This window comes from Oncorhynchus nerka, linkage group LG8 (genome assembly GCF_034236695.1).
Source record: "Oncorhynchus nerka isolate Pitt River linkage group LG8, Oner_Uvic_2.0, whole genome shotgun sequence".
Classification (NCBI taxonomy): domain Eukaryota; kingdom Metazoa; phylum Chordata; class Actinopteri; order Salmoniformes; family Salmonidae; genus Oncorhynchus; species Oncorhynchus nerka.
The window spans coordinates 26593235-26612061 of record NC_088403.1 but is presented as its reverse complement, the minus strand read 5'-3'; the positions used below and the strand labels follow the sequence as shown (position 1 = coordinate 26612061).

General features: G+C 42.4%; 2 protein-coding genes across 2 annotated transcripts; one reads left to right on the top strand and one right to left on the bottom strand.

The window, feature by feature from the left end:
- Positions 1–1130: 1130 nt before the first annotated feature.
- On the top strand, positions 1131–4460 carry dram1 (DNA-damage regulated autophagy modulator 1). Its single transcript, XM_029665863.2, has 7 exons — positions 1131–1527; positions 2265–2332; positions 3117–3259; positions 3664–3841; positions 3934–3992; positions 4138–4230; positions 4333–4460. Exons 1-7 carry the CDS (start codon positions 1397–1399, stop codon positions 4375–4377), a joined length of 717 nt encoding a protein of 238 aa, XP_029521723.1. The 5' UTR covers positions 1131–1396; the 3' UTR covers positions 4378–4460.
- Positions 4461–6232: 1772 nt separating this feature from the next.
- Positions 6233–10310, bottom strand: washc3 (WASH complex subunit 3). The gene is made up of 6 exons (XM_029665862.2): positions 10108–10310; positions 9720–9884; positions 9454–9594; positions 8025–8123; positions 7875–7939; positions 6233–7709 (listed from the first exon to the last, which is right to left on the bottom strand). Exons 1-6 carry the CDS (start codon positions 10156–10158, stop codon positions 7613–7615), a joined length of 618 nt encoding a protein of 205 aa, XP_029521722.1. The 5' UTR covers positions 10159–10310; the 3' UTR covers positions 6233–7612.
- Positions 10311–18827: the final 8517 nt, after the last annotated feature.

Genomic DNA, 18827 nt, shown 5'->3' with positions numbered 1-18827 from the left:
ACATAGACATGGAATACTGCTCACTTTAATCATGTTTACATACTGTTTTACACATTTCATATGTACTGTATATACTGTATTCTAGTCAAGGCCATCCTATTCAACTAGTGCTGTACATGTACTATTCTATCGACATATTCTACATATTCTCTCCACATACTGTCCATAATGTCTATACTCCGGACTCCGATATTGCTCATCCAAATATTTCTATATTTCTTAATTCCAATCTTTTACTTGTAGATGTGTTTGTATTGTTGTGTATAGTTAGATATTACTACACTGTTGGAGCAAGGAACACAAGCATTTTGCTACACCCATAATAACATCTGCTGCATATGTGTATGCAACCAATACAATTTGATTTGATTTGACAAGGTGATGAAAGCATTCCGCAGAGTGCTGCTGGCCCATTTTGACTCGATTGCTTCCCACAGTTGTGTCAAGTTGTCTGGATGTCCTTTGGGTGGTGGACCATTCTTGATACACACAGAACACTGTTGAGCGTGAAACACCCAGCAGTGTTGCAGTTCTTGACTCAAACCGGTGTGCCTGGCACCTACTACTGTACCCAGCTCAAAAGCACAATCTTTTGTCTTGCCCATTCACCCTCTGAATGGCACCCAAACACAATTGATGCATCAATTGTCTGAATGCTAAAACATCCTTCTTTAACCTGTCTCCTCCCCTTCATATACACTGATTGGAGTGGATTTAACAAGTGACATCAGTAAGGGATCATAGCTTTCACCTGGATTCACCTGGTCAGTCTGTGTCATGGAAAGAGCAGGTGTCCTTAATGTGTTGTATACTCAGTGTAGAATGGATGCATCCCTCTGCAGGCCTACCCACTCAGATTAGAATGAATAATGAACAATGAAGTTGAAAGAAAGAAAGAAAGAAAGAAAGAAAGAAAGAAAGAAAGAAAGAAAGAAAGAAAGAAAGAAAGAAAGAAAGAAACAAACAAACAAACAAACAAACAAACAAACAAACAAACAAACAAAGAAAGAAAGACATTTTGGTTCAGAAGAGGATGACAAAAAAAATGGTGTTCGTGTGTGTGTAGCCATTTTATGTAAAGCTGTGCGTCTTATTTTCTGTTACATGCGGAAATGATCGGAAGAGGTACCGACGTCAGCCCACACTCAACTTGACTGAAGTAAAATACTGTCTAGACCACGTGATTGCAAAATACCAGTTTACAGTATAGTTTACAGTAAGAGATGTCACTTTTTAGGTGGCCGATTAGACAAATTCTAATATTACTTCAAATCTAAACTCTGAGAAATATTGACAGAGGGATTTTACCTGTCAGTATTCTGCATCGTATTTATTCTTTATAACTTGCACAAAGGTCGGTCTGTCTGCGTGGTAACTTTTCCTTATTGCTGACAAAATGTTTTGGTTCTTGGAGGGAATATGCTTTTTACCAACTTTTTTGGTCATCTGGTCATCAAGCACGTTTATTGTTTCCTACCTAATTGCATTGTTCGAGCATGATGTGGATGTTATCTTCCCCTATATAAGGTAAGATTATGAATATTTATCAGCAGCCTGAGCATTTTTATTTTCCACGAACTTGCCGTAATAATAGCGTTTACTTATTATTATTTAAATCAGTGGGGGTATTGGAAATAATGTTTCTTTATTTCCACTCATCAAAACCGGCGATATTAACGGAAATCATATCGCAATTTTGCAACAAAAATAAATCAGTTTCGTTTTCCCCACCACAAGTTGAATGCTGTATTTGGCTGGTTCCCAGTTCACAGCTGTGTAGTCTACAGCGTGGGGGCCTGTGAACCCCTTAATGTCCGGTGTGTGTCCTCACTTGACATTTAAACAGCTTTGTTTATTGAGCAGATAGACATTTAACACATATGCAAACTAAACATTACTAGGCATAGATAATGAATAATGGTTTTACTAATTAGCGCTCTATTCAAACGATCAAAGCCTTCTATTCAGTAATATTTTCTGTAGATATACCCGAATTATTTGTTTGTCATCAAATGGTATGGTTTCACAATTGAAATGCAATTGTCTATTTGGTTAATATATTATGCCAATGGTATGATTTTGCTTTGATTAATTTTTTTAATTTAATTTAATAACAAATGATATCACTTTCTGTTCAGTTATAATTCAATATGTATAATGATATTTTTATATAATGTATTGTTTCAATTAAATCCAAATTATTTAAAAGGACCTCCAGACATGGCATTAATACACACATTAAACTTGAACTATTCTTTCTTTAGTGACACTGGGGCTGAACCCCCAGAGAGCTGTGTCTTTGGCTTGATGACGGTCATCACTGCATTTGCAGGTGAGCACAGAAAGACACTAAAACCACGAAAGGGCTTTTTGTCTTAGTGTATCGGGATAGTTCACCCAAATTACATATTTGGTTGCCTTACCCTGTAAGCAGTCTATGAACCATGTATGACAGCAATCCATGCTTTGGTTTAGTTTCCTTGGCACTGTTTCCACATGCTAATGTCATGGGACGATATTAGCATTTTTTCATGTATCATGTTCAAATCATCTATAAGTGAATTTGTTGAGCTTCACACTTAGTTTTAGATACTTCTGGATGATTTGGACATGACACCCTGAAAAATACTAATATTGGTCCCATGATTTAAATGGGATTTGTGCCACAAATGCTAAAACATTAGCATGTGGAAACGGTGCTAGAGGAACTAAACCAAAGCATGATTTGCTGTCATACCTTGTCCATAGACTGCTGACAAGGTAAGGAAACCAATGTGTTCTTTTGTCATTTGGGTGAACAATCCCTGTGAGAAACTCCAATGGGTTTTTCCAGGTCAGAGACAATGCCAAGAGCTTTATTCACACTTCCCATTTTTTTGAAAATGAAAGCAGAAATGCATGGTCAGACGGGGATAAATGGTATGATATTCTATTATTAGGTTTCACTTCACTATGTTTGTCTTTCTTTTTTACCTATTTTTTAAGGTGCAAATAAATACATATTGCAGCAGGTTTTTACATATACCTACAATAGTCTACTGTGAGCGTATACTGTCTAAATGGGAAAAGTGCTAATGAAAACGTCCACTCCATATGCCATGACAATTCCTCTACAGGTATGGCCACCATGTATGCCAGATACAAGTTTGTGGAGAAGCTCAATGAGAAGGCGGGTGGTGTGCCCCCAGTACTGAACCAGGCTGCTTTGTGGATTGGAATGCTTTCTTGTTTGGGGATGTGTTTTGTCGCTACTTTCCAGGTAGGTTGCCACGGTGCACAAACGTCAGTTCAACAACTAGTTTTGATTCACATTTGGCTGAGTTGTCAACTGACTTGAATTCAACAAAAAATGTCACCATCCCATTGGGCACAGAAGTCCATTCAATTTGCCTATTCAACTTTTATTCAACCAGTGTGTGCCAAGTAGGATGTAATTGGATTTAAGACAAAAGTTGGGTGAAATCCAATCAGTTTTCCATGTTTATTCAATATCATCACATTCAATTTCATTATTTAAAATTATATGGAAACAACATTGATTAAACTAGTTTTTGCCCAGTGGGTTGTCACCCCTTTAGTGAGAATATGGAGGGTTTTTTTTTACCATGAAGTGACAGTGTGATATTCTATACATGATCTCTCTGGCATGTTATTTTTCCCCAGGAGACAACGATTACGACAGTTCATGATGCAGGTGCATTACTCTTCTTTGTGTCTGGTGTTCTGTACACCATCCTCCAGTCCATCATATCCTATAAGTCCTTCCCCTATGGGTGTTCATTGGCCTTGTGTCGTGTGCGCACAGGAATTGCAACCATCGCCTTCCTGGCAGTTTTCCCCAGTATCCTTGAAAACAATAGTAACCCTGATTGATTTTAATCATGAATGATCATTGTTTTATCAAAGAAAATATCTCCTTCATTTTCCATCCAGCTGTTGTCTGTGCTGTCTTCGTGACACAAACCACACTGCATAGAAAAACAGAAGACGAGGTACAGTATGAGCACATCTTTACCAAGAAGACCACTTACTTAAACAACAAAGATGGATGATATTCTGGATCCATATAGGCTTCATAGGCCAGAGAATCTATACGTGCATATATCAGTCTCTATCTGACTCTCCCTGTCATTATAGGACTATGTGTTCCATCTGGTGAGTGCTGTGAGTGAGTGGATCGTGGCCTTCAGCTTCATCTTCTTCTTCTTCACCTACATCCACGACTTTAAAGTGAGTTTTCAGTCACCGCTCTTGTCATTGTGGTGGGAATGATTCTCCTTTTCTTCTCCTTTGTTTGAGTGTTTTTATTTCTCTTTGTCCTGTTTCTTACAGAAGTTTACTCTGAAGCTGAGAACACAGTTTGTGGACTATTCCTGATGAAGCATTGATTTGAACCTTTTAATCGGAATATTTACAAAATCAAATGTATTTTTTTACTTTTATAAAGCAAATGTATATGAGATTATCTGAATGGTCTTTTTTTAATATACTGTATCCATTGCAACATAGCCTCCGTCTTAGCGGTTATCCACAAAACACACACATCCTGTGACATCCTGGGTTAATGAAAGCGTTAACCCAGTGTTCATCCTCTGGTGGTACAAAGGTCAGTAATTGCGCAAGAAAATCACAAGATCAAGTTAATATAGAAACTTAATTTCACCCATCACCAGTTTATGGATAGAGGCTGTATGTACTCTTACCTACTCCAATGTTAATCGTTTGATACTACTATGTAAATATTTTTCTAGTTAGGTATTTTGCTCAAGAAAACCTCTTTCTCATGGTATTGAGGCATATCTATGGTATACCTTTGTAATAAAGTAACTCAGAATACATACAGGGCTGCTGTATGTGTGACGTATTTCTATGTTACAAACACAGTGTTTGAATAAGGCGGCCACATATCTTTAGCCAAAATGTGTTATTTATTTTTCAGGCTAAACTGCATAAACACTACAGGCCATACTTGTGAACATTAGAAAAAGTTGAAGTTCAAGGTTGAGTTTAAGCATCAGCCAATTAAACTATTTGACATAGTGGCAAGTGATCAACGTCTACATATTAGCTGTTCCCATTACATACAGTAAGTTTGCAGTAAGTTTGTACTATGCTAACCTCACCAGGTGGCTGTGATAGTTTCCTGTCGGAAATTCCCTATCAGCCAATTCAAATCGTTGATGTAGTTGGACGTGTTCATGGAAGTGTCCTTAACAGAAGTACAACAGCGCTTACTGATAATCAAAGAAACTACATCACAGGTGTTTGACTGACTGGTCAAATTGCTCTCTGTGTAGATTTGTGGCAAGGGCTCTAATCTCACTCAAGTTCTTGTCCGCCTTTGAAATGTAGCATTACATTTACTGGGTTAGTGTGTTGAGAATGGACATAGCCTACAGCCAACAGCTTGAAAAGGAAGATTAATAATCATAATTAATAATTCATGATTGTAGTTTGCACTCTCCTTATCATCCTACAGATGAGTCTATGGCAGTTATTTAAAAGAAGTTTGTCATGATTCCAGACTCGAGCCCACGCTACAGTCTTTCATTAACGGAGGAAGACACTTGACTGTATCCGTATCAGATTGTGAATTATTTATATTTGAAAAGGTCATCTAACTCTCTGGTTAGCATTTATGTACTATAGGAACTCAATAATATACCTATAGCCTACACATCAGTTAGTATCCGCCTTTTGCTATATAACCTAATGCACATGTAACTTTGTATGGTATACTTCAATTCGACAATGTTTGCGATAGGCTATTTGTGAAATCGATGAATTCAATGTAAAAATGCAGACCGGCACATTTTTTTATTTTACCTTTATTTAACCAGGCAAGTCAGTTAAGAACAAATTCTTATTTTCAATGACAGCCTAGGAACAGTGGGTTAACTGCCTGTTCAGGGGCAGAATGACAGATTTGTACCTTGTCAGCTCAGGGGTTTGAACTTGCAACCTTCCGGTTACAAGTCCAATGCTCTAACCACTAGGCTACCCTGCCGCCCCATAGGCTACTGGCACTGCTACATACATAATCATCACGACTATAGTATAGGCCAGTGGCGCAACCTTCACTGTATCACATGTATCCCCCACATTCTGAAATTTCCTTTTTGCCCCTCCCCCAGTTCTATCGTTGGAATGTGATACAAAGCAAGTTAACGGGCGCCTCAGAGTGGTCGGCTTAGCGGTTTCACAGATCAGACACGGACAGAGTAGGATTAGCTCGGTTTCAAGGATGTTTATTTATATAATAATTCAAAAAGAAAATGTCTCCCCCATGAGACCCTCTCCGGGATACAGTCTTCTGGGCTCCGGGTCTTGCTGTATCCTGTCAGGATCAAAACACTGCAGTGTTCTGTCCAGAGACGACTACAAACAATGTGAAGATGATTTGGATCTCTGAGCATTTGGATAAAAAGGGATGTAGTATAAAACTATTGGACTTAAAGGCCAAGGCATAATGCCTTCACAACAGTGGGATCCAAGGGCCTGGAAGGCTTGTTAACATGGTTAAATCTGGGATTGAGATGCATCATTTTAGAAGATTGAGGTGAATTCCCATTAGGTACTACTGTTAATTTAGTCTACACGGTACCATTGTAATTGACACATCGCTCACAACTAGTGGTGTTTTTTTTACATGATACATTTCCCCAAAAGTGCAATTTCCTTAATTTGGTCTTCACATTGTTCCTGCAGTGAACAGTTACATTTCACAGCTTAATGTCTCAATTAAAAGTGACGAATCGGCCAGAGAACAGTCCTCAACATTTCTGTAGGACATCCTTCATACAGCAGTTGTAGTGTAAAATAGTACCCATCAAATGTTCTCACAAACATTATTATGGACATGAGATACACTTGTGAGAGGATGATATGTTGTAACATGCAGACATCACTGTCAAAATAAAACAAATATGACTAAAGCACAATTACATTTTTGTCTTTTAGCAGAAACTTATCCAGAGCGACTTACAGGGGCAATAAGTGCCTTGCTCAAAGGCAAAAAGATTTTTCACCTAATCGACTTGGGGACTCCAACCAGCAACATTCCGCTTACTGACCCAACCGCTAGGCTACCTGCTGCCCCACAATCTCTTTCATTGGAATGTTCACATGATATTGACAAAGGGGCAGAGGCATGTTTGCCCAGTGCAGTCTAAAGAAAAGAATGATCAATTACTAATCGATTATCTGGTTGATACTTTCCATGGTTGTCATTCCATCTGTTTTACTGCTAAACGACATAAAGAAACACCATGTCCAATCAAATGTTTCAGGAGAAGAAATGGAAACAAAAATATAACATCCACACGATCAGTGGCTGACCTGGATACAGACATTATCAACCGTCTCGTTTACATTCACTCAATCTACAATGCATTTCAGATACTTAATCTGCCTGCTTTTGTAAGTCCCATGCATCCCTGGAGATCATCCACAGAAGTGGGACTTGTCTGGTAGCACTGTAGTTCTGCCTGTCAAGCACACACTGGCATCTAGTCCTTCTGTGCCCCTGCAGCAGCACAATGGAAAAGGCCTGGAGCACAGGTGACAGGGAAAGGAAGTTCCCTATAGGCAGCTTCATGGCTTAGACAGCAGATCAATCGCTGAAAGATGACTCACTGCCATCGTCACCGTCATCATCTTGATCTAGTGTGTTCTTCTTGACGGCATCAGGCACAGGTGCATCGGGTGTGCTGCAAACAGAAACATGTAGGAATCGCCATTGTTACTTCGAATACATGTAGAACCACTATTTTATGACATCAGAAAGATTAAGATGTGGGGTATAAAACAAAACGTATTGGATTACGAGGTATGAGAATACAGATATTACTAAGACGTAATGTAAGGACACTCACTCAAGCAGGTTGGGATCCAAACCTTCCTGGACCATTTTATTCTTTATCGCCATAACTGGAACACCCTGTTTTTGAATAGTTTTCTAAATTACGGATTTCATTGAACAGATGTCATATTCTGTAGAAATGTGAAAATGTAGAGAGACCCACCACTTGCACCATCTTGAGATATCTGGCATAGCGTGGGTCCTTGGCCACAGTCATCCTACTGTCTCCTGCTGCTCTTGGGTCTGGTATGTTTGGAGAGGCCTACAAGGAGAGTCAATACTGCAATTCAGTATTTCCATCATGCACAAATATACCAAGTCTTTCTAAGTTATTGTTCCATCAACATGGATATGTTGAAATCCCAGGAGGCTGGTGGCACCTTAACTGGGGAGGACATGCTCGTGGTAACGGCTGGAGCGAAATCAGTGGAATGGTATCAAATACATCAAACATGGTTTCCAGGTGTTTGATGCCGTTCCATTTTCTCAAGCTCTGTTAAGTTAGATGGGGAGTGGCGGTGAACAGCAATCTTCACGTCTTTCCACAGATGTAATGGTATTCAAGTCTCGTCTTTGGCTGGGCCACTCAAGTACTTGGACTGTATGCTTAGGGTCATTGACCTGTTGGAACGTAAATCGTTGCCCCAGTCTAAGGCCGTTTGCAGGTCGTCCACCATTCTTCACAGTAGGGATGGTGTTAGACAGGTGATGAGCTGTGCCTGGTTCACTCCAAACATAGCGCTTTGCATTTAGGCCAAATAGTAAAAAAAATTGTGTCAGATCACATAATCTTATGACTGCAGTTTTTCAGGTGCCTTTTTGCAAACTCAAGGTGTGCTGTCATGTGCCTTTTTCTCAGGAGTGGCTTCCGTCTGGCCATATTGGTGAAGTGCTGTAGAGACTTGCCCTTCTGACAAGTTCTCCCATCTCAACCAAGGAACTATGTAGTTCTATCAGAGTTGTCATTTGGTTCTTGTGACCTCCCTGGCCAAGGTCCTCCTTGCCCGTTTGGTCGGACGACCAGCTCTAGGCAGAGTCTTGGTAGTTCCATATTTTTTCAATTTCCCAATTATGGAGACCACTGTACTGTTGAAAACATTCGACACTCTAGAAACAGTTTCATACCCTTCCCCAGATATATGACTCATCACAATTATATCTTGGAGATCTATGGACTTCATGGTACAGTTCCTGCTCTGACATGCACTGTCAAATGTTGGCCCTTACATAGACAGGTGTGTTTCTAAATCATGTCCAAACAATTCAATTGGCCACAGGTGGACTCCAATCAAGTTACTGCCATCTCAAGGATTGGCTGCACCAGAGCTCAATTTGGAGTGTCATAGCAAAAGGGGGAGAATAATTACAAAAATGAGATATTTCTGTATTAAATTTCCAATAAATTATCAAACATTTCTAAAAACATGTTTTCACTTTGTCATTATGGAGTATTGTGTGTAGGTGCATGAGAATTTGTATTTAATTTAATCCATTTGGAATTCAAGCTGTAACACGAAATGTGAAATAAGTCAAGATGTATGAATACTTCCTGAAGGCACTGTACGGGTGTGTGTGTGTGTGGAGGGGGGTACCTCAGGAGGTTGCAATGGCACAGCCACAGCTATAGGGGTCTCTGGTTGACTTGGGACCAGGACTGGACCGTTGACCTCCGTAGCTGGCCACTGACCAACACCCTCCACCCTGACATCCTCCAAACCAGGAATAGAGGATAGCTACATAGAACAAAATCAGCACGTACTGCCATTATCATATTGGTATGCCCAGAGCAGCAAAGCACATAACAATACAACAACAAAGGCATAGTAAAGTCCCATCGTATTGTATACAAAACACATACCTTTGCTTCCAAAATGCTGAGGGTAGTTTCAATCTGCTGTATCCGAAGAGATATGCATGCAAGTTTCTCTTCGCAAACTGTCGAAAAACGATTGAGGAACCGAACAGTGTGCACAATGAACTGGTTGAGATAGGCAACGACTCTCCTCTGTTGTATGGCTGGGACCTGTGACCATATCATTCAGTATCATGGAAAAACGGCAATGTTTATTTACTTACAGAGATGGGGAGTTCAAACACATTTACTACACACACTCAGATACAACATTTACTTTATTACATTATTTGGCTGGGAGTCATTCAGCTTGTTAACAAAACAAGCTAAAGCTATCATGGCTAATTTAGCTACAGTAGCCACCAAGATGTCTTCGGCTACGGAAAACACTCACCTTGGTCAGATCTATTCCCGATCCCACAATCGGTAAACCGTCCTCGTCCATGTTTTTATCGTTTCGGCAAACTATCGATTAACTCGCGATTACTTTGTTTAATAGTAATATTTTACTGACAATCTGCAAAAGAGAGATGGGAATTGTAATACGCTTCATGTGACTTCACAATGATCCAAAACGGACGTCATTATTATGCTGCTCTTCCGGGTATATCAGCCAATGAGGTGCTTAGTTTTTCTTCTTCTTTATTGGAAATCAAAATGAACCCAAGGTTGAAGGTGCATACCTCCATCACCTGAACTGGAGGGTTAACAGTTCATTGCCACAAATGTAGTGTGTTCAATGCACCACAAGGAGGGGGTACAGTATAATGGTTATATGGCTCTCCCGCTATCTCTCTCAGAATGACCTTCTTGATCCAAATCAGTCAGGTTTCAAGACTAGTCATTCAACTGAGACTGCTCTTCTCTGTATCACGGAGGCCCTCCGCACTGCTAAAGCTAACTCTCTCTCCTCTGCTCTCATCCTTCTAGACCTATCGGCTGCCTTCGATACTGTGAACCATCAGATCCTCCTCTCCACCCTCTCCGAGTTGGGCATCTCCGGCGCGGCCCACGCTTGGATTGCGTCCTACCTGACAGGTCGCTCCTACCAGGTGGCGTGGCGAGAATCTGTCTCCTCACCACGTGCTCTCACCACTGGCGTCCCCCAGGGCTCTGTTCTAGGCCCTCTCCTATTCTCGCTATACACCAAGTCACTTGGCTCTGTCATAACCTCACATGGTCTCTCCTATCATTGCTATGCAGACGACACACAATTAATCTTCTCCTTTCCCCCTTCTGATGACCAGGTGGCGAATCGCATCTCTGCATGTCTGGCAGACATATCAGTGTGGATGACGGATCACCACCTCAAGCTGAACCTCGGCAAGACGGAGCTGCTCTTCCTCCCGGGGAAGGACTGCCCGTTCCATGATCTCGCCATCACGGTTGACAACTCCATTGTGTCCTCCTCCCAGAGCGCTAAGAACCTTGGCGTGATCCTGGACAACACCCTGTCGTTCTCAACTAACATCAAGGCGGTGGCCCGTTCTTGTAGGTTCATGCTCTACAACATCCGCAGAGTACGACCCTGCCTCACACAGGAAGCAGCGCAGGTCCTAATCCAGGCACTTGTCATCTCCCGTCTGGATTACTGCAACTCGCTGTTGGCTGGGCTCCCTGCCTGTGCCATTAAACCCCTACAACTCATCCAGAACGCCGCAGCCCGTCTGGTGTTCAACCTTCCCAAGTTCTCTCACGTCACCCTGCTCCTCCGCTCTCTCCACTGGCTTCCAGTTGAAGCTCGCATCCGCTACAAGACCATGGTGCTTGCCTACGGAGCTGTGAGGGGAACGGCACCTCAGTACCTCCAGGCTCTGATCAGGCCCTACACCCAAACAAGGGCACTGCGTTCATCCACCTCTGGCCTGCTCGCCTCCCTACCACTGAGGAAGTACAGTTCCCGCGCAGCCCAGTCAAAACTGTTCGCTGCTCTGGCCCCCCAATGGTGGAACAAACTCCCTCACGACGCCAGGACAGCGGAGTCAATCACCACCTTCCGGAGACACCTGAAACCCCACCTCTTTCAGGAATACCTAGGATAGGATAAAGTAATCCTTCTCACCCCCCTTAAAAGATTTAGATGCACTATTGTAAAGTGGCTGTTCCACTGGATGTCTTAAGGTGAACGCACCAATTTGTAAGTCGCTCTGGATAAGAGCGTCTGCTAAATGACTTAAATGTAAATGTAAATGTAAATGTGCGCGTCTCAAAACAAGCCCCAATTATGTTGATCCAGGCAAGGATGACTTAGTTATCGTAATATGGTTTGCAGAGATGATGAGTTAATGGATAAAGCCGTCAACACAAATTATTTGACAACTTCATTTTGATGATGATTCAGATGCTATAGTCTTTTGGAGACAACCCACAATGTTAGTTCGCCTTGGATCATGCCTGATTAGTTGTGAACTATTACTACATAGGAGAGCAGCAGAACCAATGAAAAACAAAACACTGGAAACCAAAAATGCTTTCCAACTTGACCTCAATCTGAACTCGATTCCAACCGTTTGATTTGAATGGACTTGTCTGAATTAAGAGCCCCTTAAACTTGATGTCAGCCAGAAATGAAACCCTCTAACCTGACCTAAGAGCACACTGAAGCCATAGCCCATGCCTAGTACTGCCCACCTGATCGTAAACAAGTCTGAAAGCCCAGTCCATGCCAATTCAACCTAGTTCAACAGGCAGGAAGAGTCTCTGCCCAGTATCAAACAAAATTGTTATGATGCTTCTACACCTGCATTGCTTGCTGTTTGTGGTTTTAGGCTGAGTTTCTGTACAGCACTATGAGATATCAGCTGATGTAAGAAGGGCTTTATAAATACATTTGATTTGATTTGATTTATGAAGAACTCAACAAAAAAATTAAGCTGACCTCCTGAGTCAGACCCTATCCAGAGAGTGTTGGGAGCAGATCACTTTTTAAACCAGCAGCATATTGATTTATATGGGACTGTAATTGCTTCAGTGTGTCCTGGATGACTCCCCCATAATTGAGGCCTGGCAGAGCCTCTTCCCTGGACATACTCTGAGCCAGGCAGCGGGCAGAGGAGTACCGCACCCACTCCCCTCCCCTCCCCTACCCTCCGCCAGGGAGTGAGCAGTGGATGGTTACCCCCTTACCCCCAAGCCACTCTATCATATCGTGAGGAGTGAACTGCTCTGTCAGAGCTTCCTGTGCTTGGCCCTCCTATGTTGAACATAATAAACGGCTCCCTATCCACCGGATGTGTACCAAACTTACTAAAAGTGTCAGTAATAAAGCCTCTCTTGAAAAAGCCAATTCTTGACCCAGAAAATATAAAAACTATGTGCCTACATCGAATCTCCCATTCCTCTCAAAAATGTTAGAAAAAGCTGTTGCGCAGCAACTGACTGCCTCCCTGAAGACAAACAATGTATACAAAACGCTTCAGTCTGGTTTTAGACCCCATCATAGCACTGAGACTGCACTCATGAAGGGGGTAAATTACCTTTTAATGGCGTTAGACCAAGGCTCTGCATCTGTCCTCGTGCTCATAGACCTTAGTGCTGTTTTTGACACCATTGATCATTACAGTCTTTTGGAGAGATTGGAAACCCAAATTGGTCTACACGGACAAGTTCTGGCCTGGTTTAGATCTTATCCGTTGGAAAGACATCTGTTTGTCTCTGTGGATGGTTTGTCCTCTGACACATCAACTGTATGTTTCGGTGTTCCTCAAGGTTCCGTTTTAGGACTACTATAGTTTTCACTATATATTTTAACTCTTGGTGATGTAATTCAGAAATATAATGTTAACCTTCACTGCTATGTGGACAATACACAGCTGTACATTTCGATGAAACAAGCCCCAAAATTGCCCTCCCTGGAAGCCTGTGTTTCAGACATAAAAGGAAGTGGATGGCGGCAAATGTTTTACTTTTAAACATGGACAAAACCGAGATGCTAGTTCTAGGTCCCAAGAAACAAAGAGATATTCTGTTGGATCTGACAATTATTCTTGATGGTTGTACAGTCGTCTCAAATAAAACTGTGAAGGACCTCAGCGTTACTCTGGATCCTGATCTTTCTTTTTATGAACATATCAATACTATTTCAAGGACAGCTTTATTCCATCTTCGTAACATTACAAAAATCAGAAATGTTCTGTCCAAAAATTATGCAGAAATGTTCATCCATGCTTTTGTCACTTCTAGATTAGACTTCTGCAGTGCTCAACTTTCCGGCTACCCAGATAAAGCACAAAATAAACTTCAGTTAGTGCTAAACATGGCTGCTAGAATCTTGACTAGAACCAAAAAATGTGATATTACTCCAATGCTAGTGTCTTTACACTGGCTTCCTGTATAGGCTAGGGCTGATTTCAAGGTTTTACTGCTAATCTACCAAGCATTACATGGGCTTGCTCCTACCTATCTCTCAGATTTGGTCCTGCCGTACATACCTACACGTACACTATGGTCTCAAGACGCAGGCCTCCTTATTGTCCCTAGAATTTCTAAGCATACAGCTGGAGGCAGGGCTTTCTCCTATAGAGCTCAATTTTTATGGAATGGTCTGCCTATCCATGTGAGAGACGCAGACTCGGTCTCAACCTTTAAGTCTTTATTGAAGACTCATCTCTTCAGTAGGTCCTATGACTGAGTGTAGTCTGGCCCAGGAGTGTGAAGGTGAACGGAAAGGCTCTGGAGCAACGAACCGCCCTTACTGTCTCTGCCTGGCCGGCTTCCCCTCTCTCCACCAGGATTCTCTGCCTCTAACCCTATTATGGGGACTGAGTCACTGGCTTACGGGTGCTGTTCCATCCTGTCCCTAGGAAGGGTGCGTCACTTGAGTGGGTTGAGTCACTGACGTGATCTTCCTGTCCGGGTTCGGCGCCCCCCTCGGGTTTGTGCCGTGGGGGAGATCTTCGTGGGCTATACTCAGCCTTGTCTCAGGGTAGTAAGTTGGTGGTTTGAAGATATCCCTCTTGTGGTGTGGGGGCTGTACTTTGACAAAGTGGGTAGGGTTATATCCTGCCTGGTTGGCCCTGTCCGGGGGTATTGTCGGGCAGGGCCACAGTGTCTCCCGACCCCTCCTGTCTCAGCCTCCAGTATTTATGCTGCAATAGTTTATGTGTTGGGGTGGCTAGGGTCAGTCTGTTATGTCTGGAGTATTTCTCCTGTCTTATCCGGTGTCCGGTGTGAATTTAAGTATGCTCCCTCTAATTCTCTCTCACTCCCTCTCCCCCCTCCCAGAGGACCTGAGCCCTGGGACCATGCCTCAGGACTACCTGGCCTGATGACTCCTTGCTGTCCCCAGTCCACCTGGTCATGCTGCTGCTCCAGTTTCAACTGTTCTGCCTGCGGCTATGGAACCCTGACCTGTTCACCGGACCTGGCTACCTTGTCCCGGGCCTGCTGTTTTCGACTCTCTCTCTCTACCGCACCTGCTGTCTCTAACTCTGAATGCTCGGCTATGAAAAGCCAATTGACATTTACTCCTGAGGCACTGACCTGTTGCATCCTCTACAACCACTGTGATTATTATTATTTGACCTTGCTGGTCATCTATGAACGTTTGAACATCTTGGCCATGTACTGTTATAATCTCCACCCGGCACAGCCAGAAGAGGACTGGCCACCCCTCAGAGCCTGGTTCCTCTCTAGGTTTCTGCCTTTCTAGGGAGTTTTTCCTAGCCACCGTGCTTCTACATCTGCATTGCTTGCTGTTTGGGGTTTAGGCTGGGTTTCTGTACAGCACTTTGAGATATCAGCTGATGTAAAGAAGGGCTTTATAAATATATTTGATTGAGAGCTTCCCATACATGTTTCACACAAACACGTTCAACACATTGCTGACAGGGCTTTCTGCAGGAGGGAGTACTTCTCTATAGGGATACTTACAGAATGAACAGGTTTCTTACTTAGAGGGGTCCTCTGAGAGTGTAGTGTGGTGGGGCATAGACAGCTTACAGTAATTAAAAAGCTATGTTTCTCAGGGTTTTTCCTACATCAAGAGCACTCGCTGAACTACTGGCAACTTGTGCATACCTGAATTGTATTGGTATGATTGCGTCACCCAGGATTTGCAGAGTGTTCACTGTTTTGACAGAATCCTGTGTCTGTAAGCACGTTGACACTGAGGAACTTTCCTATGTGCCGTAATAATGACAGCATTATTAAACATGGATAATAAATACATGGCTCTTAATAATAGAACTGCAATCCTGCAAGTTGAGGAATAGCTTTCTCCTGTATCACAATTCCCATAGATGACTGTAGTCACTACTTGACCTGATACCCTGGTAGCTGGGTAATATTTGCTTTGATAACAAGATTTCTGAATGTCTTCTGAGTAGGGTTTTATAATTCCAGGAACTTTCAATAAATTCCTTGGTTCTTCAGAAATCCTGGTTGGAGGATTACGGACTTCCTGCTTATTCCCTCCTGACTCCAGGAATCCTCCGACCAGAATTTTCAGAAAACCAGGGAATTTATTGAAAGTTCGTGGAATTTGGCAACCCTACTTCTGAGCACACAAGGCTATTTCTGCAAACGTTCTCTTACTGGAATCCAGCATGTTCATCAATCTGACACGGATAGTTAAACTATCATAGAACAGTATTTAAATTGGGATTTGATCATCAACAGGCGCCATGGAATTTCCTGCCCACTTCACCGAAACATTTGTGACCCCTACATGTTGCTGCGGCAACGGCAAGTATCAAAACAAGCACCCCTCTCGCTCTGCTGCTCCATGACGCACCTTTATTTCTTCCATATGAACAGACATGGTATGGCACCGAAATATGTTTTTGATAACACATGCACACACATCAGCACCACACCCCTCTTTTTCAATGAAACCCACTCCACATCACTGAGTAGATTAAATACTGGGGGGGGGGGCGAACTTACCCCCTCTCTCACACAATTAATAGCTTAGTTTGCCTAGTTCATATGAATATTTTTGGGTTGAAATCACTGATCAGAAAATAACAGCCTAACTCACAAGAGCCATCTCAAACTAATCAAGAGGGAATGGTTCACCCCAATTAAGATCAATGCTATGAAGGAGAAGAATGAAACAGGGTTGAGAGCACAGAGTCTAACTGCTCTCTCAGCCCCCTGTGTGTCCTCATGTGAACTTAAAATGCTTATCTTTCTCATATACTCATCTGTATGCTGGACCATTGTCTTTACCTCTGGCCTGGCTGTTTGGCAGGTCAGTCCAGACAGAGGACGCTGTCAGCACCTCTTCCCTGTCCAGAATCCCTGTGAGTGAAAACAAGCCTTTTCCTGGTCAATGGGTTCAAGGGGGCGGAAGAGACAGAGAGAGAGACAGAGAAAGTTAGAGAGAGAGAGGAGAGCGAGGGAGAGAGAGAGAGACAGGGTGAGAGAGAGAGAGAGAGAGAGAGAGAGAGAGAGAGAGAGAGAAGGGCAGACAGACAGAAAGGGAGAATAAGAGAGGCAGAGAATGAGAGAGAGAGAGAGAGAGAGAGAGAGAGAGAGAGAGAGAGAGAGAGAGCTGGCAGAGGTACAACCCTGAATGCTGCATATTGGAGTGTGCAGGAGAAGGAAAGGAAGGTCAGTCTACTACTGCATTGGGGGATAATCAGACAAGAACAGGCCATCATTATAGCCATACCCCAGTAGTAATGATAACAGTCATATTTGCCATAATTCATGGAAGTGGGACTTATAATCACCTGAGAAGATGGTTACCAAATTAGATGAGCTTTTCATCGGAAAACACAGATTGATAGCGAGGTTTCTGTAAGTTTCTTAGAACCAGAGGAGTTTGATTTTGATTTCCCTGATTTGACAAGGTCAGCTCAAGCAGCTTTGTCTTTAATCAGGGGTGCATCATTGTTTACTATTATATGGTTACTCGTTACCACGACACAATACACAGCAGGGAGTGAAAATGTGTATGGTGCATTGTGCTCCTGTTTTGTGCCATTCAGCATATTGGATGATAATGCCCCAATGTTCTGAACTGAAGAGAGAGACACTGAATTAAAGGTTATGACAATGCACCCAATCTGCTGGAGCTGTAGCTAAGCCAGGGGCAGGGAGGACCTTTGGAGGCAGTAGGCTTTGGGGTGGATAGGATGTTGGTCTTGATCATAGTTATCGAGGCATCTTGAAACCTTTTATATTCCCTGCTGGGCTCATCCACTTAACACTGGTAATAGTGTTATGCATAACATATTGCATTGGGTGAAAACTGTATATGAATGTAGTCACTATCTGCCCATGTGAGGTTTAAATAGGTGAATGTAATGTCCTCATACACCCTGGGACGTCTTTGAATGTGCTTGCATGTTATGACCCACTTTGGTGGCATTATAAGGTGTCATCTTTGCCTGTTTGTGCCCACGCACTGCCCTCTCTAGATACGTCCTTGTTTATGTGATGCGCTGACACTGTCTGAGCTAACTGGAGCTGTGCTGCTGATGTCCTGCTTTATGATTGGGTCAGCACTGATCTCCTGTTTAGTGATTGGATCAGTGCTGGTGAAATCAACCCTCTTTAAGCCCTGGGACAATTAGGCAGTGGTCTTTCAAAACACTGCCCTTTATTGGAAAAAAAGAGGATTGTCCTATTCAAGGGCATACATATTTTCCATGGAAAGGGTGCTGTTGTCAACAGATACTGGGACACATGTCAATTCAAGGGGAGAGCAAAGTGCAGATTCACAGATTGGGAAAAAGACCACACTTGGGATGTCAAGTGGCAATACATTGTTCAGTGACAAACACTGAGTTGTCAAAATATTTGCATTGTAAAATATGATTTATTGCCATGGTGTGCACAGATAGACCTGACAAGAGGACATTTAAAACTACATGTATAAAACTACATGAATAATCAGGTGGTTAGATGTAAGATTTTAATCCTGATGACCTGAGGACAGGGATGATATTCACATATATGAATATAAACGTATATGAATTGTATAAAAAAAGAGACCAATGTGCAAGCTATCCATTAAAACTGTTGACTGTGTGTGCACTGTACATAAACACTCAAATATTCTAGTTTATGAAAATCTTTGAATCATGATGATGAATCAGCCCACTAAATCAAAAGTTGGAGATAGATATGTATGTAATAGATGATGAATATGAAGACACATAGCCT

Bases quoted from the DNA above. Each gene is read 5' to 3' on its own strand.
- washc3 (XM_029665862.2), bottom strand. From the start codon at position 10,158: ATGGACGAGGACGGTTTACCGATTGTGGGATCGGGAATAGATCTGACC. The intron at 9,595-9,719 runs GTATGTGTTTTG...TGTTCTATGTAG, and splicing joins TCAGCATTTTGGAAGCAAAG to CTATCCTCTATTCCTGGTTT. The intron at 7,710-7,874 runs GTGAGTGTCCTT...TTCTGTTTGCAG, and splicing joins TTGGATCCCAACCTGCTTGA to CACACCCGATGCACCTGTGC.
- dram1 (XM_029665863.2), top strand. From the start codon at position 1,397: ATGTTTTGGTTCTTGGAGGGAATATGCTTTTTACCAACTTTTTTGGTC. The intron at 3,260-3,663 runs GTAGGTTGCCAC...ATTTTTCCCCAG, and splicing joins GTTTTGTCGCTACTTTCCAG to GAGACAACGATTACGACAGT. The intron at 4,231-4,332 runs GTGAGTTTTCAG...TGTTTCTTACAG, and splicing joins CCTACATCCACGACTTTAAA to AAGTTTACTCTGAAGCTGAG.